This window comes from Larus michahellis, chromosome 1 (assembly GCF_964199755.1).
Source record: "Larus michahellis chromosome 1, bLarMic1.1, whole genome shotgun sequence".
Taxonomy (NCBI): Eukaryota; Metazoa; Chordata; class Aves; order Charadriiformes; family Laridae; genus Larus; species Larus michahellis.
Genome location: NC_133896.1, coordinates 223415254 through 223439929, shown reverse-complemented (window position 1 = coordinate 223439929; position 24676 = coordinate 223415254). Strand labels below are relative to the sequence as shown.

The 24676-nt window shown below is 40.9% G+C and overlaps 1 protein-coding gene across 1 annotated transcript; it reads left to right on the top strand.

The window, feature by feature from the left end:
- Positions 1-1560: 1560 nt before the first annotated feature.
- On the top strand, positions 1561-22212 carry RAB38 (RAB38, member RAS oncogene family). Its single transcript, XM_074573027.1, has 3 exons — positions 1561-1801; positions 10102-10382; positions 20903-22212. Exons 1-3 carry the CDS (start codon positions 1597-1599, stop codon positions 21053-21055), a joined length of 639 nt encoding a protein of 212 aa, XP_074429128.1. The 5' UTR covers positions 1561-1596; the 3' UTR covers positions 21056-22212.
- The last annotated feature ends 2464 nt before the right edge of the window (positions 22213-24676 follow it).

The following is a 24676-nucleotide window of genomic DNA, read 5'->3' as shown; positions in this document are numbered from 1 at the left end:
CACAGACCGCACACGGACAGTAGCAACAATAATAAGCTCGAATCATGCAAAGGTAGTAGCTGGAGTGCACTAGTTTGATTCTCAAATTGTAGTTTTTTATGATGTCCGTAGCTAACAAGGCTAAGCCCTTTAAAATTTTTTTTTCAAACAGAAGGATACAAATGACAGCTTGTTTTGGGAAAGAGAATTTGTCTTATTAAGAAAAGACCCTTTATTAAAAATAAAAAGCTTCAAGGAAAAGAAGACATTTTCCTCCTCAAATTGCCTGTTTTCCACTTTGTGTGTATACATATATACAAACTTTTGAGTTTGAAGACTGATTATAAAAGATTGCATAACATAAGTGTTCTGAATTCTTTGCCTACTAAAATCCAGCTTTTTGGATAGGTGACAAATTTCTAATGCCATTTCAGTGCACATTCAGATAAGAACTCCATCAAATAATAACTCACTAAGTGTAAAATATGTTTTGCGTTTTATCAAGATCATCAAGAAATGTAAAAATCATCCATGGATGAGTTTCACACAGTATTAAAATTCTGGGGGTTTGCTATCAAAACTGTTAAAAGAATCAAACACCTCGAGGGGTCTCCAGCTAAGCTGCCAAGTTGAAACCGTCACCGTGTTCTTCGTTTAAAATATAGGTTCAATCATGTCAGTGGAACGATTTACTCAAATGCATTCAGCTGTTTGCAAGTTTGTTATCACTTATTTTGGAAAATAGAGGACCGTTGAGACACTGGCATTCATATGCTCTAATGCTGTTAACGCTTTCATAACTTCTGATTATCGGAGTCATGGGATAAATCTGGATTTTTTGCACTTTAGTCCATTTGTGTGAAAAAACAAAGCATGAGCTGTGTGCTGCATTCAGCAGATGTGAGCATGCTTATAGGTACAGACAATTGCAATTATGTTAATGAAACTTAAAAATACTTATCTGTCGTAATTAAATTCACACAGCCCTCCCAGCACAGGCTGTAAAGATGCTTTATGTTGCTGTAACTACCACTCCTAGTGATATAACTGCGTTCACACGGACTTACATTGATTAAAACCAAATCACATCCAAAGTTAAAAGTTACACTGGTTTAATTTTTGCACTTCAATGGAGGCGTGAAACCTCCGAAAGGAGATTTCTGCTTTTTTTTTTGCACCGACTGGCATTTTAAAGACGTCTGGAAACAAGCATGGGGTGATACATTGATCACAGAAAGTGTGTAAAACTAGTGTACAACAGAAACCCTGTCCTTCCAGCGAGGCGCGAAACAGGGAACAGGGGCTTTTGCATGACTTTTCCTGCAAAGCCTTTAGTAGCCAGACTAATCCCAGCCACACCTCGTGCTGACCTTTGCAGACATTCGCACAAAACTTTCTGGGAGACTTTCTTTCCCCAGTCCCTTGCTTACTTCATCTCCCAGCAGGGCTGCCGGCTGGACCTGGTGATCCTGCTTCCGTACAAAGGGAAAGAGCCTCCACCTACCTTCTCTCCTTCCCTCCCCGGTTCCTCACTCCCTCTCTCCCCCTCGGGCTGGCAGGATTCCTCGGGCAGAGCATGCAAGCTGTTCGCAGGGAGCAGCCGCAGCCACAGGAAAGATGCAGAAGCACAGTCAGAAGGAGCACCTCTACAAGCTGCTGGTGATCGGGGACCTGGGAGTGGGCAAAACCAGCATCATCAAACGTTATGTCCACCAGAACTTCTCCCCCCACTACCGGGCCACCATCGGGGTGGACTTTGCCTTGAAGGTGCTGAGCTGGGATGCTGAGACTGTGGTACGGCTGCAGCTCTGGGATATTGCGGGTGAGTACAGAGAACCCTTTGCTCCATAACCCACCCAGAGACAATGCAAAGTATAGACCCAAAGTCATTGTCTGTACCTCGGACACAATCTTTACGTTGGAAACTACCTGTGTCCGCACGGGGAGGGACAGGAGGCTGAGGAGAGAAAACTTGAAGGGCAGATTGAAATTTTGGTGTTTCCCTAAGGCCAGCAGACTCCCAAACAAGGAGTGCCAGCTTGAAACCTGCCCTGTCGGGTTTTTCTCCCAAGCCCTCAGACACGTGTTGGGACGTGGGCACCTCTCTCCAAATGCCCCAGTTCTTCCCCTGCAGCTGCTGCCCTTCAGCTTCCCTCATTAGACGAACAGGTGATGGGAGCTCTGTGATGGGAGGGAGAGCAACAAGAATTTTTGTTACATCTATTTAACTTGGTGGAAGAGATGAGGGATTCAGTAAGATGGTTAACATTATTTTTATAGTTTAAAAAATAAGGGAAAAGTATCACTGAGTTACTTTATCAAAATACCTTCCTTCTTCCTTTCCTTCCTCTCTCTTCTACCTTCCTTTGTTTGGCCCAATGAAATGTAAACAACTTCTGACATGCTTTGAAGAGAGAAGTGTTTCTATTTGGCAATAATCCTGGTTGCTAAAATGCATTTACTCGTGTTTACTTGTCCTTATTCCAATATCAAGCAAAAAAAAAAGATGACTTACTCTCTGCTGGGAGAAAAAGAATAGAAGTCCATCTATCTTTCCAAGCTTACATAATTCAAAAATAAAGACTTTGACATTGTTGCTCTCAGTGCTTCAGAGTTTTAATATTTGGCTTCCAATTAAAACCACAACCTTTTTTTTTTTGCCGCCCCACTTGCTAGGAATTCATCACTTTTGATTCAGTCTGCAACATAACAGTTTATCTTGATGGCACATTTCGCACGCTGTAAGTAATCATCTTCCATTTAGTGTACGCGGGAACTCAAGTACCGCTAGAACACAATAGCTTACAGCAAAAAGGAGGGCATTTTTAAAACTCGGTTAAATTTAGAAGTTAGGTTTGTTAAGTAAGGGAGGGAGGTGAGCATTATGTCAGCTGTTATGCTGCGGCCTGGGCTGTGGGCTCAGTGATCTACTCTGGAACGGCACCGAGTAAAACTAGTGAAATGAGAAAATTCTTGACATTCTTATCGGCGGAGGGAGTGCCTTTCTTCTACGCCGAGCTGCCTCATGTCTCAGCTCTGAATTTGGCACCAAGGTACTAAAACTTATGCAACAACGCTACTTTATGCAAAACATGCATCACCTCCGCTTTTTTACACATCCGTATGGTCTTGTGGTTTTATGATATTAAATACATATATGCTCAGTTTTCCTTATTAAAAGTTGGAATAGGGAAGCCATTGCTTTTATTGCTCACCGGTGACCAATTATAACAGTAAATACATGCACACCCAGCAAAACTTTTCTGTATGAGAAAAGGCATTTAATAGTAAATTCTGAATGCATCGGGAGTGAAAGAATGTATTTGGTGTGCCTTGTTTCAGAGATTTATTACACTACTAATCATGTGCTGGCGGATCATATGATGTAGCTTTCAGTCAGGCTGCAGAAGCAATTACACCGAGTTGTAGTACTGAATGACTAGCATGCTTTCTGAGTTATCACACGTGACAGAGAGAATTACAGCATAGTACTAAATTTCATATGAATTGCTCAATTCAAAGCGTCTCTGTGAAGGTCAAGACAGTGGCCGGCAATAAAAATAGTTGCTGTCTCAGTTTTAATGACTTCTGTGTAAGGAGCTTTAGCCGTTTATAGATACACGTAGAAAACAAGTTCTGTAAGCAGCACACTGAATTCAGATCAGCGTGGTGCTGGCATAGAAGTTATCATGATAAGGCACCTGCCTGCTGAGAAAAAAGGTTGCTTAAAAATGAAAGCGGAGTAAAACTGATTGGAAATATGGAGAGAATGGAAGTGGCTGGTTACATATCATCACTTGCAAAACACAAATAGGCGACGATAAGAGGGAGGAAAATATAAGCTCTGGTCTCAGAATGTCCTCTCTGTTTTGGAAGGACCTCTGTTATTAGGTCATGTTTAGCTTTGGGGGCAAAGCAATAAATTTTCGGTCTCTAACTAAGCTGAAGGATGTTGGCTTAGCACTTAGGGCATCTTGAACTGAAGTTAAATGCTGCAAATGTATCATGTATGAATATATATGTGTATGTGCGTGTGCCTCTCTCTCTATTTGTGTGTGTGTGTATATATATATCAGGCATCATTTTAGCTCTTACATCCTTTCCTCTCCCTCCATTATACAGCAAGTGAACTTACTGCTAAGCGCGATGAGTGCTCCTCCTTGCACTTCGCAGTGTGGGTCGGTGGGCAGTACATTGTTTAACAATCAAGAAATAATTTTCTCAAATATGATTTGAGTAAAATTAGTATCAAACTTATCTACATTATTAGTAGGATTTACTTATGTGGTGATTTCACGGGGGGTGACTTCATGACATGCTCCAGCTGTGGTAGGGCCAAGCAGTTTACCCTTGTTTACCTTCACAGACATAAGAAGAAAAAGCAAATTTAGTTCATGTAGTGCCATCTAATTGCAGAGTTAAATATAGTTTATAATTCTGTAGCAGTTTATGTTTCTGTATTCTTTAATTTGGTAAACAAAATGATAATAAGACGTGATAGCAAAATGCTGAAACTGTATTTATTTAGATGAAACATAAATGCTGAACAATAAGGAAAACTAGCTCTAGAAAAATTAATTCAAGGATAAGGTAGGTTCTGCATCAGATATTATTACATTAAGACTTGGTTGGGTTTTTTTTAACAGATAATATATTCCTGAAGCTATGGGTGTTAGACAGGAGTAATTAGACAAAACTTCATGGTTTATAATGTCATGATATCTCTAACAACACACCAGCATGAAAACCTATCGATTTATGTCTGATTCAGTGAAGTGCCCGAGTTTCAAGGGACTGAATTTTCACTACTGTGTGTGGGAGGAGATATACATGGTAAAATTCTCCTCATCCTTAATTACCTCCCAACAATTTTATTTAATTGAATGTCCCAAATTCTCAGTTTTGGTGTTCACGTCCCTGTTGAAGCGTGTCATCACCTCTACTGCTGTGTCATACATCTTTAAATCTTGCTCCTCAGTCAATTTTATTTTTTTTCCTTATCTTTTCTGCTGCCTCTGTATGAGTATCCTTTAAATCCGTTAACAGATTGTTAGGAGAAAAGCTTTAAAAGAAACTCTTAGTCATATTTTGAATGAGGCTGCTGTGGCGGGGGTGGCCCTGCAGGTGCAGGCCGGGACAGATTTTGAAGAAACCAACTATTGCAGACAGCCGATCCAGCTGTATTTCCCATTCGCTTCTCTGCAAGGCTGCTCTCAGTGCTACTGTCTGTGTTTCGTGTCCACACGGCCCTGAGATTCCTCTGAAGACCAGCGTTAGCCGCAGATTTACTGTGGGGAGCAGCTCTGCAGGTGCAGCAGAGGGCAGAGAGCAGCACCTCGGGGCCTCCCCCGTCCCCTGCCAGTTTTTCACAGCCATGTCAGCGTCACCGTTATCTCTCCCACTGTGTACGTGTGGGCTGCTTTATTCGTTGCTACCGAAAAGGCGTTGGTTTGCTTTTACAAGGCTGGATCAGTCTGGAGGAGAGAAAGCTCGAGGGAGACCTCGTAGCCCCTTCCAGAACCTAAAGGGGCTACAGGAAAGATGGGGAGGGACTGTGGATCAGGGAGTGATTAGTGATAAGATGAGGGGTAACAGTTTTAAACTGAAAGCAGGGAGATTTAGATGAGATATTAGGAAGAAATTCTTTGCTGTGAGGGCGGTGAGCCCCTGGCCCAGGCTGCCCAGAGAAGCTGTGGCTGCCCCATCCCTGGAGGGGTTCAAGGCCAGGCTGGACGGGGCTGGGAGCAGCCTGGTCTGGTGGGAGGTGTCCCTGCCCAGGGCAGGGGGTGGCACTAGGTGATCTTCAAGGTCCCTTCCAACCCGAACCGTTCTGTGATTCTATGATTCTATAATCTCACCTCATAAAGGGTTGGACTGACGCATTGGACACATCCACACAATACCAGTGGCAAAAGAACAGTTTAATTTCCTTTCCCTGCAACTTTCACCTTTGGAAACAGCAGTCTTTGCACAGATATAGGCAAATGTCCCTGCAGTTGTAAAATTCTTAAGACTGTTATGCTCCAGAAGGAGTAAGCAGACTGTTCACTAATGCCAGGCACAGCACGTCCTCAGCAGTCCAGCTGCTAAGCGTTGTGGTACAGGTGCGTAACTAAGATAGTCATGGTGCTTTCTAGGCTGAGTTACCTTGAAATTACTGTTCTGCAAACATAAATAAGTCCCTCGCTGTGGTGGTTTTGTTTCAGTCTAGGTTTGTGGGGCGTCGCTGGGCCAGATCCTGCTCACAGCCAGCTTTTCCACATCCTGCGGTGGTGAACACCACCTCAAGGCTGGCTCGAGTTTCAATCCATAAAGACAATGACTTAAATTCAAGGGTGAGAATTCAGAAAGGTGAAGAGAAAGGTAAAAAATGTTTGAATGTTCACAAATTCCACCTTCTCAGTGTTGGCTAGAAGCCCTCTGTAAAGCACGGTGGTTCCCCAGAAGCTTTTGCCTCTTAAGATGAGGGATGGTGGGAAGAAGTAAAACCCATTGTAAAACTGGGCATTAGGCAGCTTTAATCCATTTTTATTCTGTAATATATTTCAGATACTGTGGGTGCAATGGTGGAAATTATCTGAATTTTAGAACTTTATCATTAGTTTTTATAGCTTTATCAGAGATGATAGTGGTTAGTGAAAATTGTAGATTTCTGCACAAGTCATGCTGGCAAATTTATGTGGGGTGCATTTTTATAAACTGAAAATTCAGCTGTCAATTGCTTTAAACCCATGAAACGATACCTTTCCCTGCTGCATAGGGGCCACTGAGATTAGGATCAATGTGCAGGCAGGTGCCATTCAGACAAGGGAGTCCTTCCCTTTAGTGGAAATCTTGTTGCTTTGGCACCTTGGTCTCACTGGGTTCACTCCAAAGCGGGGTAGGATTCATCTGGTTTAACAATGAAGCATCTTGTTCAGAACCATCTGAGTGTAAGCTGGGCTTGCCAGGGGGTTGAGGGTAAAGATTAAATACTTCCATAATGAAGCTTATGTGACTACTCTTCAATGTCTGTCCTTGCTGAGAAGATGCCCTCTAGATATCTCTTCTCCGTCTCTGACTACAAAGGGACCCTAATCTTAGATACACCCAGTTAATTTTTTTTAGAACCTGAATTAGGGCAGGAACCCCAATGTAAAGCGCCGTCTCTGTGGGCAAAGGCCATCAGACTCGTGGCAAAGGCCACAGCCACCAGATGCCAGTGGCCTTGCAAGGGATGCAGTCAAGTACAATGGGCCAGATCAAAAAAATATTTCACAAGTTTCTGACCCTTCCAATGAAAAGCAAAACCCACCTTCCCCAGTCCTTCTTGCAATAAAGCAGATTCTAATGTTCAAGGCTGCCTGCGAGACACCGCTGAATACCTAATGGTTGATCTATTTTCTAGACTAATTACTGCCTCAGCCATTGTGTTGCTGAAAACCTAAGGCCAGGTTCTGACACCTTTAATACATCAAACAGTGCCTATTTTCATGAGTGATTCTGATAAATGAAAAATTTTTAGGCACCTCATCTATTAAGATAGGCATTTGTTCACATAAGTGAGAATCTTTGGAAAAAAGAGTCCTCCTGCATTCTTAGACACAATATTTAGCTCTCCAAGCACAATGCAAACACTGGAGATCATTTTTTTCATAATGTAAATTGAATAAAAGTAAAGCCATTATGCAAATGACATAAAGCTAAAAGTCTGTCGTTTACAAACCACCTCTTTTTCCATTCGAAGTTGCATACTGTCTTTATGACAGGTATGTTCATATATTAATCGCAACTGATGGGGAAGAAGACCACTTCAGAACGGGTTTAGGCACTTTATTCAGCCAGCAGCTCCATTCTTTCTCTTTCATTGAAGTGTTTGAATACGGAAATTGGTAAGCTCTGTCCTCCTGCATAAAGCTGCTTTTACAAACATGGTGGCTTTTCTGTGCAGTAAAAAACCTAAGTAACTGCAAAAGCAGCTAGAAGCAGAGGGAGGAATCAGTGTCATAATGTTTGTCAGAGCTTTGTGAGCCACTACTAGACAGAAGATCACATCATCACCAGAGCCTTTTATTTCTCTGGTAACTTTATGTGTGATGAATGATTTTATGCTGCAACTTAATAATTTAATTTGTGTTCTACGACGTGTCTCACCTATCTCAGAGATCTGTGTCCCAATAAATATGTGTAAGGCCCAAGTTTAGCTGTTCTTACACCATCTACATCTCATGTACAGTGCAGGCATCTCAAGAACTTTGCATGAGAAGTACAAAGTATCATTGAAGTACAATATGCATCAAAACCTAATTGTACATGTTGTTGCTTGCCTCACTGCAAAGTTTCTAATCAGACCTTGACTTTTGTTTGAAGGCACCTTCTTGCAGATGAAAAAAATTTCTCAACAAGGAGATTATTGAATAGCACATGACTTAGCCATTCCTCTGATTTAGCTCACTGATAGGAATCATAAGACATTTTTATAAAGCATAGCCATAAGAAATTTTCAATATGACCTTGTATTTCCCAGAAATGATATATTTCTATCTCATTTTATCAATGGGATGCAGTGTTTGCTTAAGGTAGAGAAAAAATTTAACTTGAATTTGGAGAAGACAAACATCCACTTTTGGTTTCTGTATCATGTGAATGACTTTCTCCTTGCTGCAAGAGCTAGGGCATAAAACCAAAGATAAACGTCACAAAGAGATGGTGTTGACCCCATGCGTGCCTTCAGTGCTATTTCCATTAAATGAATGGTCTAGAAGCCCAGTAATCAGCACTCTTCAGTTCCCAACCCAGCCTTACATTTGACAGCGCAATTTCCATCAGATAAAACCTCCACAGGTAACCTTCTTAGGGTCAGAGGCAGACTGCCGATCTTCTTGTCTTCCTAACCTACTCAAAATTATGCACAATGAGAAAATAAGGCTAGAAACGGGTTTCCAGTGAATGTTGTCTATGTTCAAAGCACTTTTTTCAGCTATGGAAGCATATGGTTAAATACAAGAGTTCTCTTGCTTAAAGACTGCTGTTGTTGTGAGATGTTTCAGCAGTTTAAAATTCTTTTTTTTTTTTTGGATCACAGCTCAGCAGTAGACATCAATGGAAGTACTATTTTTTCACTCTTCAAGAAAAATTCTCTGTAATTTATTTCCATTCTTGGAACATTTTTTTTTAAAACTTCCCATGAAAACAACATTTATATTAACAAATGCATAACTAACCAACATACCACATCCTGACATCAGGTGTGTTAATTTTTACACTGTTAATCATACAAAATGATAGATATTTACAACAAAATGATAGATATTTACAAATGCCCGTATTTGAGTATACGAATATATAGTTAGCTCACAAAAATACTGTAAATAACTTCCCAGAAAACACTTTGAATTCAGCAAATAAAACCATAAATCTTCTGAACAGATCTAGAGTGAAACCTCTCCTCCCAGATCTTTTCACTGGAGCAATTCAGCTCTTCATATCGCCATTGCTGTGCCATTTCTTAGAGCACTTTCCACGTATGTAAGGCTTTAAATTCACCTTTATCACCCCTGTGTTTCCGTTTGCCAGTAAAAGTGAATTCATAATGACTCTTATGCCTGGTATGGTTCCAGAGCTTAATTATGTTGCTGTTGATTATTACCTCTTGCATGAGAATATGCGGGATCCTCTTCATGCCTGAGCAGATCAGTTGTGTTAGATGTTTCACACATAATACCATATGTTTCCCAGGAGTTTCCAATCTGGTACCTAGATCTTTTGTGCCTCCTGTTTAAAGTCCTATAACGCACACCAAGACCCTTGGTACTGTCCACAGATCTAGAAACTTGGCAGCTTAATAAGAGTGTACACTGAAGTTCAAGCTTGTCATAAAGTTATCAAATTTCCTTGGATGTTTGCTTTAAAACTCCTTTTTCATGCTGTACTCTCTTGCATTTTCATACAACTGAGTCTAGCATGGTACTTACAATTATTTAGACAAAGAGTAGTTTTCCAGAGACCTAAAAAATGGAGTCCTACCTTCAGTAATGTTCTCTTAGAAAACCTGCTGTGTGAAATATTGAGCTAGATTGGAAGCAGTGATTATTACAAGGTGGTGTTTTTTTTTCCTCCCCCCTCCTACTTTCTTCATCACAGGTCAGGAAAGATTTGGAAACATGACCAGGGTATATTACAGAGAGGCCATGGGGGCCTTTATTGTCTTTGATGTTACAAGACCTGCAACGTTTGAAGCAGTGACAAAATGGAAAGAGGATTTGGACTCTAAGTTGGTTCTTCCAAATGGGAAACCTGTGCCGACAGTCCTCTTAGCAAACAAATGCGACCAGGGAATAGATGTTCTTATGAACAACGGCATCAAGATGGATCAGTTCTGCAAAGAGAATGGGTTCGTGGGCTGGTTTGAAACATCTGCCAAGGTAATGTTTCCAATTCTTTTTAAATGCTTCTCCAAGTACAGAGAAATTGGTTCCTAAACAGTTCACTCAGTCAAAATGTGTACCTTGCAAATCTCTTCTCTTGGTGGAATTACTTAAAGGTGAATTTTTAAATTAATACATTTCTATTTGGCTTTGACTTTTTATTGCAAAGCAAATTATATGCAACGTTCTGACATGCGGCTGCTCTAGTATGATAGGCCAGCACTAAAATATGTAACTGGTCAACAACTTACTGCGTCATAGCCTGGGGAGGAAGACGACCTTTGGCAAGACACAAAAGCTAGCTCTTATGAATGATATGAGGATATTTTTCATCATTCCTAACAGTGAATATTATCTCTAAGTATTTATATAACCACTTTGTCTGAGAAATGCTGATTTGAGACAATGGTTTGATTGTGTTAGATCCCAGGAAAAAAGTCAGTCTATCGTAGAGCTTGTACGATGCTTACTGTTATAAGCTCTCATTCTCAAAAGCCTTTTCAAAAAAATCACATATCTGGGGAGGAAAGAAAGGTCAGTGGTCAAAGTGCTGAATGAGCTGCACTGAGGTTCAGTTCCTGCCTTGGTTTCCTGAGTGCCTTTAAGAAAATGGAGATAAAAATCAGAAAGGGCACTGGGACTTTCTGAGTATGAAGGCCCAGGGTACAGTGCTCCTGTACATCGATTTGAGATTTCTCACCGCATGCAAGATTTGGAGACCTGGCGTGTGAAATATTGATTTGAACACAACAGCTCAGTGGATGTTATATTTATTGTATTCTCTGATTATGAAACCTAGTGCCATCATTAACAGCTTTGGAGAACGTTCGGATGTTTTAAATGTGAAAAGTTTGGCTCTGGTCTGACCTAGATTGTTAGTAGACTGAAAGCCAAAATGCTACATTCAATTTTTTAATTTCTCTTAAGCACTTCAGGAAAGTTATTTAAGAACCTTTGGAGTCTGTACTTGTATTTTACTTTACTGATCTTGACTTCTTTAAGCATTAGTACTTAAAAGAAGACCTACCTGTAATCAGCAGAAGTAAGGGGACTAGCAGCATGTCCTAGTCTGCCTCAAGCATTGCATGAGCTCTGGGCTGAGATGTCTTTGTGGTCAGCGTCTTTGCCTTCCTACTGGATTGGTCTCAAAACCAGTCACTATTTCTTCAAAATGCAATTTTTAGAGAGACATTTGGGTCTAGGTCAGTGTGTAAATTATCTTGCTCTACAAACAGGGTACTTCATGTTCCTGCATGTGCAGGACTTGATTTGAATTCAGATCTGTGGATCTCTGATGATTTCTGCTGGATGAGGCCACCAGAATCCAGTGCTCCTCTCTAGGATAACCAAACTTTTACTATGGACTGTGTCAAGTTCTCGTTAAGAAAGAGGCCAAGATCTCTTACGTCAGCTTCTTTGTGATAATTATGGCAGAAAGCTAATTATTCCAGGCAAAAAAAAAAAAAAAAAAAGAAAATATAGATAGCAAAGCATTTAGAATAGCAGCTACAAGAAGATGTGCGGCGTTAAGGGGATTGTTACAGGACAAATTATTATTATTGGTATAAGAATTACATATTCTGCCTCTTTTTAATATACTGTTAGGTGTCCAACTGTCTTTCAGGACACACCTAACATGAAATGTCTGGTTGCGAGTATTTGGGCTCCAGTTCAATAATGATGTGTAACACTGTGTATGGCTGTTTTCTTCAGAATTACTTCTTCATTTCTGACATGTACGTGAGTCTACATTTCCTGGTGATAAGAACCAATTCACTGCAAACTATGACCTGAGGGCAAATCCGTCACAAAAGTCATGTGGAGAGAAATGAATAACAGATTGTTTTGAAATGCCTGCATCTAAAATACTTCAAAGAGAATGAGTGAGAACAGGATGGAACACTGTTTAAACAATACAGGGCCATAGTTTCATTATTCTAGGTCCGGATCAGCAAAGTCATGCAGCCGGTCACTGCTCTTTGGCCTATGTGAAGGAAATCTGTACAACGAATTCCACACATCAATCCACAGCAAGCACCTGTCCACCTCTTAAAAAGAGCAACCACATTTATCGTGCCAAGGGCCGTTGCAGGTCATGGCAGAGAATGAATGTACAGACAATTTCAAAGGTGGCAGAGAGGTTTTACTGTGATGACGGACCCAGTCTTGGGCAGAACTATGGAAGCGTAAAGGACATGAAAAGTTTAAAAAAGTCACAACAGAGGGAAATTCAGTACCAGTTTTTCTAAACCACATAGAACTAGGATTTTCAGTTATTTTGAACAAAAATACTTCTTACTTTATTTAACTCAGAAACTCAAGCAGTCCTCAGGTTTCCAGTACAATCATGTAGGAACAGGAAGAAGTCCAGCTATGACAAGACTTGTCTTCAACAGCCACGGTGAAGGGAGTGGTGAAAATGGAGGACACCTGACTGTTACCAGTCTGTTCTCTGCTGCTATAGACTAAAGGCTTGGATCTATTGTTCTGCAATCCCCACACCTAATTTCCACCCAGAACTGGAGGCTCCTGACTTTAAAATGATGCAAAGAAGAGTAATTTCACTAAAGATGGTAGAATCACGACATTTAGGCTAAGTTAAATCCAAGTAATTTCCCCACTGGGTCTACATTCTGAACCAGAACCTACACATTTTTTTTCTGAACAAAAGTTATTATTACTGATATTTTTTAAAATATTGGATGCAACATGTATCTAGTATTCTTTCAGCCTAGGGCATTTTAAATAATTGAACTCAGGTCTGGGGAAAGAACCTAGCTATGTTTGCTGTAGAGAATAGAAACTCTTTTTCTGAAGCAGAATAACAGTGACAGCGAAGTCATCATATTGCAGCTAGCAGTTTTAGCAGTTCAAATAAGTAATAACTCTTTTTTGTGGTATCCTGGAATAATTAGATCTCCAGAGGTTTTCTGGAGACGTGCTTGGAAATCTTATAGCCTTCAGAGCAAACTGAATATGATTTATGCATTTTGGAAAAACAAAGGTGGTTATTTATAAAAATTCATCTTTTAGTTCTGGTTGCCTTGCAGAAAGTAACATGCTATATATGTTCCTACCATATTTCAAACTGTCAATGGTTTGAAATTTTTGTCTATAGCACTGGCAGATTACACCAAAAAACATCACTATATTATTCCCTGGTGCTGTTTTTCTTAAGTTAACAACTTAAATATAAAACATTTGAGCCACCTAATGTGTTCTTACATATTAGTTTTGATTCTTACATTAATCTAAAGGAAATATTCAGCCTGTTCCAATCGTCTGCTCCCTGCAAAGATGGCACTTGTTCTGATAGTTTGCCGTGTAAGAAGGGCCTTGTGGGGCAACAGCACAATGCAGGAGAGTCATAAGTTACGCGTATCAGCATATATCTGGTGGAGACCCTGGTCTCTTTTACATATGATTACCTGGTTTGTTCATATTGATTGCAGTCTAAAAGAATCATAGACTCATAGAATCATTTAGGTTGGAAAAGACCCTTGGGGTCATTGAGTCCAACCATCAACTCCACTCTACAAAGTTCTCCCTTACACCATATCCCCCAACACCACATCTAAATGAGTCTTAAACACATCCAGGGATGGTGACTCCACCACCTCCCTGGGCAGCCTGTTCCAGTGTCTGACCACTCTTTCTGGGAAGAATTTTTTCCTCATGTCCAGCCTAAACCTCCCCTGCTGCAGCTTGAACCCATTCCCTCTTGTTCTATCACTAATTACCTGTGAGAAGAGACCAGCACCAACCTCTCTACAATGTCCTTTCAAGTAGTTGTAGAGAGTGATGAGGTCTCCCCTCAGCCTCCTCTTCCTCAAACTAAACAGTCCCAGATCCTTCAATCGCTCCTCATCAGATTTATTCTCCAGGCCCTTCACCAGCTTCATTGCCCTAAAAGGCATGTCCCCACATAGTCACAAGCTAACTTTAATCGTAAATCCTTTAATAAGTTTCATTACCACAACTACTGTGAAAAATGCTTTTTTTTTTGGAGGAAGGAAATTTCTGTCACACATTTAATTATCCCACATGTGGCCAGAGTAGCTGAGAGCTCCACGGCCATTGCCAAGCCTTTAAACTGTTTTCACCACCATTCCGAGTTCAAAGAGGTGAGCTTTTGACTTGGATTAGAAAAGCAGCGATTTCAAGCTTATTATCACTTTATAATGAAAATGGAACTTGTGCATCAAAACAGACAAGTCGGGCAAAACTAAATGTGCTTGAAAATACCTGCATCCGAAAAAACTTGAAATAGCATAAAACTGACCTTAGCTGTGCCGTGATTATGCCTGAGTTCCTCTTTTCCCTGCTGTAATTCTGCTGTCAGCAATGCAGAACTAGGTGAAAAGACATTTACGTTCTGTCCAAATTGCCCAGAAGGGCTGGTAGCTGTGCTTTTCAGACCCTTACCAAACTAGGCCAAGCACACAGCCCCTTGCTGCTGAGCACCATGGCCTGGAGACGGAATGAGCAATGAGGCTCTGGGCTATTTGGACACATCCTGTTTGGACCAGGAAAAAGTTACAGAGTCTTTCTTCCTCTTGGAAACTCGGATGGTGTGTCCTTTCTCCAGCTTTTGTCTGACAGGCAGTCCGCAGTGTGTCATAGCGCCCAAATGCTGGACTAGGAATCAGGAGTCCTCTTTGCCACTGGTCTACCAGGTGACCCTCAGAAAGCCACTCTCTCCCCTGATCCATCATCTTCCTCCACAAAGCAAGAACAGCAATTCTGTTCATCTTACCAATGAGCTCTGTGAATGAACCAAGCTCTTCTAGCCCTTGTTTAAATCATATTATTCAGTTCTTCTGACTGGACAATTATTACGAAAGATGAAAAACCCAAGCTATTCTGTAGACTTGCAGAGGAACAGGATATGTGGCTTTGATTTCCATAAAGACAAACGAGGTTTGGACATGTATTTGAATTAGGCTGACACACTACAGCTAATCTGTTGATCTGGTAACTGAAACCAAAGCAATCCATTTGAGACTTCCAGACCCAGTTAGGGATGTCTAGTTCCTTACATTGTCTTTTTAATTCACTCAAAAAAAACACCTAGCCAATCTCACTGCATAGAGCCTTAGAAAATATTTCAGCTTCTGCCATAAGCCAAGAAATGAAGCTGACACCTAAGGCAGAAGCTTTCAGTGCAGATATACAGTCACTCTGTGCAGAATCCTCCACAGAGTTTGTTTCCTGTGACTAAAAGAAGAGGATTTGCTTCAGATCATCCTGGAGGTATTAGAGCTGTCCTATAGCTCTCTGTATCACTCTTATGAAATATGTTATTTAGTGCTGGCCAAAAGCTGAAAATTCAGTCACAGAAATGCTGAGGTCGGTAGGAACCTCTGGAGGTCATTTAGTCCAACAATTTTGTTGCAGAATATCCAACCAGCACCAAGAATTCAATTACATAAATTACCTTGTTCTCAGGGTTGCAGTCATGGCAGTCCACGTCCATGAATTTCATGCTCGTGCATCCGGATGGCTTTTAACTTGTTAGGTTGTGTTTTCCTAGAAACACAGCAACAACAGTATGGCACAACATCTTAATAAGGCTCTGCTGCCCGTGGCTTCCAAGGGAGCTCTGCTAAGGGAGCACATGGAGCCATTCCCTCAGATTGTGTGCTCCAGGGGACTGCAGGTCAAAACGTCTTCAAAGTCATACCCCTGCTTCTGATTTTAGCGCATTACAGAAATAAAATGTGGAAACGATGTGATTCTCACTAGGTACCCATCTAATAACTGAATATTTCAGAATTTGTAAATGTTTACTGAAGGCAAGTTGATTTCCTTTAACTGCAGTAGTGGAGTCTAAGGTCACATCTCTAAGTGGTGCTGGCTCAGACCTGCCCATGTGCCCACGTTGGGCAGCTATGCCCGCATACACGTTGTTCTTCACACTGACTTTTGAGGCAAGACTCAGAAGCACCAGGTTCAGCCAGAGAAGGAAACCACCCAAGTGTAGAAAACGAGCACTTTTATACCAGAAAGCAACCAGACAGACAAACCTAAGATGTCTGCATGGCAAAGAAGGGTTTCATTTGGAAGTGAGACAGGCTCATAAAACTAGCAGAGGCCTTTTTTCTTCTGTAAAGAGCTAAGAGCCAGTCTAGTCTGAGAGGATTTATTTCATATATTAAAATGGAATGCTCTAAATGTTAATGTTCTGCGTCTGCATTAGAGCTGACAGATGAGGGGGAAGGCAATCCAGAATGCAAAGAAGCTTGCTGAGCTTATGTGCTGCTTTGAGACACATTCAATAAAGTATTTTCCTTTCAGTTGATCGTTGTGTTACAAGACTACGTTATTTCCCATAGCAATAGGTTCAAAGGTTTTAAATCATGCAGCTCTACTTCGCTGCCCTCAGTTGCTCTCCTTTCCCTAAAACTGCCCTTTGAAAACGTACATTTGAAGGAGATCGATCTACACAGCAGACTGTAATTTCATTTGTGTCTTCCAGTGTTCCTCTCTGGCTTTCAGAGACTGCTCAGAGTTATTTTCTTTGCCTTGCTTTGTTTGGTAATAGAATAAAGAGTAGCATGTGCTGATTTTCACTTTTGCATTCCTTCTTGATGGGGTCAAGAGAGAGACCGGTTCGATTAGTCAGAGATCATCGCAGGAGCTGGGTTCAGGTCCTTGCTCTGGCAGACGTTGGCAGGTTGACGCAGGGGAAGTCACTTGGGGCTGGATTCACAACTTGGACAAGAGAGGAGAGGAGAGGAGAGGAGAGGAGAGGAGAGGAGAGGAGAGGAGAGGAGAGGAGAGGAGAGGAGAGGAGAGGAGAGGAGAGGAGAGGAGGCAAAAGAAAAAAGTCTGAACTGCAGCAATCGTCACAATCCTGTGGTGTTTTGTGTAGAACAAAGGCCATAAGGGAGATGACAGTTAAGGCATTTCAACATAGACACCCTCTGAAATACATTATTTCACTCTGTTGTCTCACCTATATTTTCTTTCTTTTTTGAAACATATTTTATTTTTAAGCGTAATTGGGGTTGTTTTCATGTTTCAGTACAATTGGTAGAGTGTCTGTGATTGTTCCTCTCTTAAGCTTCGCTTGTTGGTCTCTTTGTATTTGTTGGGTGGATTTTCACCTGCTCCTTTTTCTCTGTCCTTCCCTCGATTGCCTTTCAACACCTCCTGCTCTCTGAAATTACCAGGGGCCTGGGTGTCTGTGTTTGGATAGCAGATCACCTTCTACCATCTGCAGCTGCTTCGCTGCCTAGCAGAATATTGATTTCTGTTTTTTGGGTTTTTTTGTTTGGTTTTTTTTTTTTTTTTTTTTTGCAAAACACACTGGAGGAGGAGAGGTGCAGAAATCGATATTTCATTAGACAGAGCAGGATACAGATCCAGGACAGGGAGCAGACAGCCTAGGGTTAGGGTTGTAGCAGAAGGCAGTAGTAGCATCAGAAAGGAAGCGGTCAAGGCACAGAGCGGGGACAGCAGGAGGTGCTTTGTTGGCACCAGCACAGGCTCCTCGCAGCGAGTGACTTGACATGTTGCTTCTCATCTGTACCATGTGCCTGTTGTCATCTGAACCCCAGGAGAAGGCTGGAGGTAGACACAAGCTCAAAACCATCTGTGCTGTCTGCCAGGGTCACCCTTCCTCTCTTGCTCCCCTTCTCCCCCAGTAGCAATTTTCGTCCCTACAGCTTTAACGTTTCATAGAAATGTTCGGGATTAGAAAATGCCTCTCTGATCTGCCACACACTACAGACAGGACTTTTTATTCCTTTCCTCTCATGCAGAACAAAAGGCAGAATTTTAATTGGTGAATACTTGCAAACCAGCACGTTTTGCTTGAAGGAGCAAGAGCTGGGTCACAAACTTCAGCAGGCGCCTCTGAAGGGATGGTGCCCCGGCAGAGAGGAAGGTGGTCACGGACTGAAAGCAGAAGGCTTTTCAGGTGGAATGGCCAGAGCCGGCAACGATCTGTATCTGTATCTAATCCCATTTCACAGATATTCGGTAGGCCTGGGCAGACACCCACCAGGGAAACAGCAGAGTCAATCCAAAATGCATTTAACAACATAATAAGGAATACAGGTCAAATTTGGCAAATAATTTCATTAAAATGGAGAAAGAGCAATCCAGAAAAAAAGAACCATTTAATTTTCATATTCCAAATATTCAATATTTTGATTTTTTTTTATGTCAACACAATACTTGCATGTTCAAATTTGGCTTTCTTCCCCAAAAAAGCTACAGAGGTTTAAAAAGAGGTTTAATAATCCAATTTCGCTGTGGTTTGAGTTTTGGCTGAAGTAAAACAGCATTGTTTTTTCCTCCTGGATTTTTAGGCTTGGGTCTGGCACATGGACTTCCGTCCACCACCAGTGGGGATTAGGGATGTCCACCTATACCCATTTCACCCTTTTGTGGGCTGGGGTTCCTTCCCCCTTTCCCACTCTTATAAAATGATGACCTTAAGCCTCTGACAAAGAGGGTTTCTGTTAATACATCTGAACATTAACCAGTTTGGGCACAATCTCCGATAGTCACTAAGACATTATTGAAAAAATACATGCCGCCATCCCAAGAGAGACACAGCACATGGATAAATGAAATGCTTCCCAGTCCATTAATAATGGAAAACACAATGGAAGAGACTTTTTCGTGTGTGTTTTTGTCCACTTAGCAATCTTTAGCAATTAGATTGGTCTTCGGCTTTCTAAGCAGTACTGAGAGATATTTTTCCTTGTCTGTTTTTTTCTAATAAAATTTCACAGTGTTCTGAGAAAGACTTTTGGTGCACGCTTGAGGAATTTGCTTGCCTGGTCTGAGAGCACCATGTGATACACTAACATTTTAACATCTCAGTACAGAGCTGATTCCCAGCTCTGTATTACTTTCTAGGGGTTAGTATGTAAATGACTTGTCTAAAGATTTGGTTTTTACAACCGACTGATATTCTTTACAGGTCTAAGTTCAAATATTTAAGTTCACTTGTGTAGTTGAAGAAACCTGTGAAATCTTGGCACTAACTAACATTTCAGTCAGATTCCCAGATTTCAACTCTTTACTGTGGTGCAAAGGGAAGGTCGATGGAGTTCGTGGGGCTTTGCCATTGATTGCAAGGGGATTAGAAATCAGCCTCACAGAATGCGTTATCCTAGCTTTTGATCTTCATGTAATTGTACCATCTCTACCAAGACACACACACATGTGCCTAAGTTTCCTTTTCTTGTAGTTGAATTGCATAATTTAACAACTCATCTGACTTCTTTGAACATACACAGGCAGTAAAAAAAGGTTTCACATGTCAAATTTTACAGGTTATTTTATCAGTGATGCTGAATCGATGCTGAGGATCAGATGAAGGTAGACTTCATGGCACTCTGTGTGGGTGTTTATGGTCTCAGTACAACAGGCTCCAGATTCGTCTTGGAAACCTGGGTCAGTCTTACAGTGCAAATAAAACATAATCTTTATGGAGCAAGAGTAGAATGTGCATATACATAAATACATACGTATATATTTGTATGCATTTCTATATGTATGTATGTGAGATACGATTTGCCAGCAGATTGAAGCTACAGTGAGGTTTCTATCTCCTGTCATACAAAATAAGTGATCAATGATATCAGTTAGAGTGGAAGAGTGCCTTTTATACAAGAAATTCTGACTTTTCATTCCAAACATATCGGTGGCTGTCATTGAAAAAAAATCCTTACTCAGTATTACTGCTAATTTTATACGCTGTGCTGGGCTGTGTCTCCCTGATCGGACTGTTTCAGCTTTGCTTATTCTACAAACAGAGTAAGGGTTGCTGCAAGTCAAACGTGCTGCTGAATGTACATGTAGAAAAAGACGTGCTTTGCCTTTTGTTCTAAATCCCTGGAGTGGGGATTTCTGTCTTACAAATGAAACCACCGGTGATGTATCTCTTCTGAAGCAGTACATTGGAGATAAGTCACCCTCAACAAAAAATAGGAGGGGGCTCTGAATCATGTAGAAATTTTTTTACTGCTTTGTGAATAACTTGAGATTGTGTCATTTATTCAATGAATCTGGTTCATCAGAGGTTTCATTATGAGCATTGTATACGGAAATCTTTCTGAAACTGTGGAAACGGCTTTAAAAAATAAGTGCTATTGATGGCTGTAATTTCTGATAGGAAATAAATAATTTGAAAATCAGGGTAACCATTAGCTCAAGCAGTAAAATATGGATTTTGGAGTGTTACTTCAGGCGTCTGCCTTTAACGTCCCTCTGGCACTTATTTGTTTAGTTTATTGAAGCAATCAAATCACCAAGAGTTTGGGGTAATTTAAAGTGATCTCTGTGTATCATCTGAAGGAGATATGAATCATAATATACAAAAAACCCTAACTAACTTAAAAACTACAGTAAGCATTATTAATACAGTCAATTTTTAAAAGCTGTTTTTTAAGGAAAGTAAACTGTTGATGTTGCCTAGAGAAAAGTTTAATTATGCACAGGAAATATGCAGCATGGTGTAATTAACATTGACTAATCAACCTCTCTTTCACTTGCAGGAAAATATAAACATCAACGAAGCTTCCAGATGCTTGGTGAAACACATAATTGATAGCGAGAGTGATCCAGTCCAGTCCATTGAACCAGATATTATAAAACCACACTTGAATTCCTCCAAGATTGTCAGTTGTTCAGCTTGCTTTAAATCCTAAGAGACTTCCAGACTGCTGCAAGAGCTGAACGATGATTCACAATGTATACTTTATCCAACGTACCCAGCCTGCCCAGACTGTCCATAAGCAGATTGCCATCTTCTCAAAATTATACTTAAATTTTTTCATAATTTTTTGACAGGTAAAATTTGCTATGAGCTGTTCATTGATAGGAACTATTTGAATCTGTCTTTGGCTACTGGTAAAATAAGACTCATGGTGACGGCTGTGTTTTCCTGGTTGGGTAGCATCACCAGTGATATCAAAACCTATTTCTTTGCAGTGTGGTTTCTGAAAGCTCCTATTTGTGATGTGACTGCAGCAATACCCTACTTGTCCATTGGTCCTCCAGCCCGTCTTCTCCACAGCCTGACCAGGCAACCGTCACCATTGCACTGTTTTGTCATGCCTCACACTTGAATGATCTTATTTCATATGAGGAAGATGATGATGACAATGAAAATAGAGCTGTTCAGACACAGCAGGAACACTCACAGTGAAATATTTCCGTTGCAAGTTCGGTCTCCTGGGTGAATTGGCAGGACTGAACATGAAGCAATATCACATGTCATTCAGTTCTTCAGAAAATCTGACCTTCTGAGACTGAACCCTGACATAGTATTAGCTGACCCTTTCTGAAGAGTTACGCTCTCCTAGGTGTTGGCATCATCTTCAGGTGAAGCGGAATGGAACAAGTTGAGGGTGAGGGGTGACAAAACAGAGAATCAGGCATACAGTCTAATAGGCGAAGCGCTGAGAGCTTTCAGAAAGGTCACCTATTCTAGAAAGCCAGCAATTCCTCTGAAAAGCACTCGTTGATTTTGTTCCTTCCTCTCCATCTTTCATGCCATGAATGTTGTCCCTGTGTGTTTAAAATGTATATATTCTATAAGTCCCTGCATACATCCCTCCATTAGGTTGATTCTCATGGGAAAATTCCCTGTCCATGCTATCACGTAAAAGCTGAACATTTCAGGAGCTCATCTGTGTTGAGTCGCAGGGTATTTGCTTTCTGAGAACGTTTTTCTAAAAAACACAGTTGTATGAACGATCACAGGAAGCAAAAGGAAATAATCTTAAGAAACACTCCTGGAATATGTGCAGAAATCCATTGCGTTGTACTGTGGAAATGTAATGGTTGATTTTCAGAGTCTCACAAAAAAAAAAGCAGGCTGGTGGAGTCATTCAGACAAGTGTGTCTAGACAAGAAGTCTTGACATCTGGCTGCAAGCCTCTGCAAGACAAACTTTGCTTCTCTCCCGCCATAGACTAATCCCTTCCTTGTTCTTGTTCCTACTCGGCCTTTTCCTTCCTAAGCTGTGAACTCTCGCTGGCAGGAACTGTCTTCTGAGACGGGTTTCTGTCCTTAGAGGTGTCTAGCAGCGTTGAGGGGAGGAGGCAGGATCTCATGACACCTCATGTTTGCAGACACCACTGCAATACTTCACGGAATACTTACTTGGAAATGAAGGAGTGAAACTCTGAAAGGCTAGGAAAGATGAAAAAATAAAATAAAACCCTCAAGGTGACCTTATCCTGTGAGACCGACGGGGTTCGTGGGTCTCTAAAGTTCAGCCTATTACTGAATGATGTGTTACTATACAGGCAATGCAGAGGAGAGCCGGAATCAGAGACGTAACGCTTTATGTGCTCGTCCTAAAGCCTGAAACTGATATATTTTTATCACAGAGTTTTAGAATAAGAAAGCAAGGTCTGTGCTTTTAAAAATAAAAAGCCACATCTGGAATTAATCTGCACACACACATAGATGTACGGATCTGTATATATCCTGAGCTGGCCTTTTTCGAGAAGAGTAAATTTCAAGTTGTCTTGATCGCAGTGTTATACTTTGACGACTGTGTTAAACATCCTTTAACTCCTGCTGTGATCTGGGTCAAATACCTTAACCTTTCTGCCTCAGTTTCCTCATCTGTAAAATAGGGATTGATGTACACACCTACCTCACAGCACTCCTTGAAAGTTACTGTTGGCACCATGCTTTGAAGATATATCTCATACCAATGCCGAGCTCTATTACCGCTCAGAATGAAATATGAGTGCCCTCTAGCATAAATACATGGTGCTGTAATGACTTAATGCTCTAATTCTATCCAGGGCTTGTCTGTGCTGCAACAATTAGCTTCATTTATTCCACCTCAGTTAACCTAGTCGAGGTTATAAAGCAACGTGTGGCCGCATGGGACAATTAGATTAGCTGCAGATGGGTTGCAAACAGAAACTGTGGCTGCAACAGATGTCATGGTACTAGTTTAATAATCTCCGCAGCAGAGCTGCAGTTCAGAACCAGTGCCAGGTCAGCTATTTCAAATTTAAAGCATTGTTTATGTCAAGTTGTATGGATGCCTTACTAAGGATAACACTTAGTTCATACTTTGAGCCAACACTGAGAGAAACACAAGGACCTAGATATTCAGATGGCTTCTAAAGGGCTAAATTTTTATGAGTTGAACCCCGTGCTTTAATTATGAATCTGTATGCCTCAGGTGAAGCAGAGGAAGTTTTTTTGCTCAACTTGCAACAAACATAGGAGTTGTCAATGTGTTTTAGTTATCTTCAGATCACTTGTCTTTGGTGGCTTCCAGCCAATACGCACTAAGCATAATGGTAACTTTCACAAATGTTTGAGAGCTATGGCTAAAGATCTGGTATAACATTAATTAAAAAAACCCCACATAAATAAAAAAGCAAGTTTGTACAAGCCTGTTTTACATTATGAACTCATCGTCTGCTCCCCTTGTTTCTGTCATGTCAGATTTCACTGCATTCACAGTTCTGGGGCACATTTTCCACCTCTGGTAGATGGTGGAGAGAATTTGGCCAGTTTCTAGACTAAGGACTATGTGAGGTATAAGTTCTAAAGTCATACATATTTACACCGTAAGAACTAGAAGACTATCATCAAGAATCAGGCTTCCTTAGGAGGTTACATAATTCCAAATGTTCATTTTTATTTGTACTGAAGTGATAAGAATCTCTCAAGTCTCTTTCTATAACGCAATAAATGTGTGAACGCCACCTGGGTATCTAGCCAACAGAGCCTTCTTAGAAGCGGTTGTTGTAGGCAGGCCAGAATAAAAGTTTTAATTTAGAATTAATGAGTTCAGTTTGTGCCAATACACTTTCAGGAACAAACGTAAAATTTAATTATACTGTGTTAGGCCCTGACAGGTTGGATTTCCTTGTTTTTTTATTGATACATCTGTGCTATGTCCTCTTTGCTGGCCATTAGGGACCAGGCTCCTTAATTGCATGGCAGTTAGGGACCAAGCTCCTTAATTGCATGGCCATTTCAAAATGAAACATTTTTCCCTTCTTTTTGCAGTAAGTAATAAAAGACATGAGTCTCTATTGCCGTCCAAGTAGGCAAAGGTACTGCAAAGTGGATTTAAAATTAATTTTCATTCTAGTTCTCCATAAATGCCCCTCTGGGTGTCCCAGCACCTGGAACCACAGGCAGATGCACAGCTGAGGTGCTGGGCATGAGGGATCAGCCCAAAACACTCCTGAAAAATGGTGTCTGAGCATCTCCACCCAAAGACATCATTTACCAACTCACCACAACACCAGCAATGACGGGATGTCTTTCATTTCTCTCTTTGA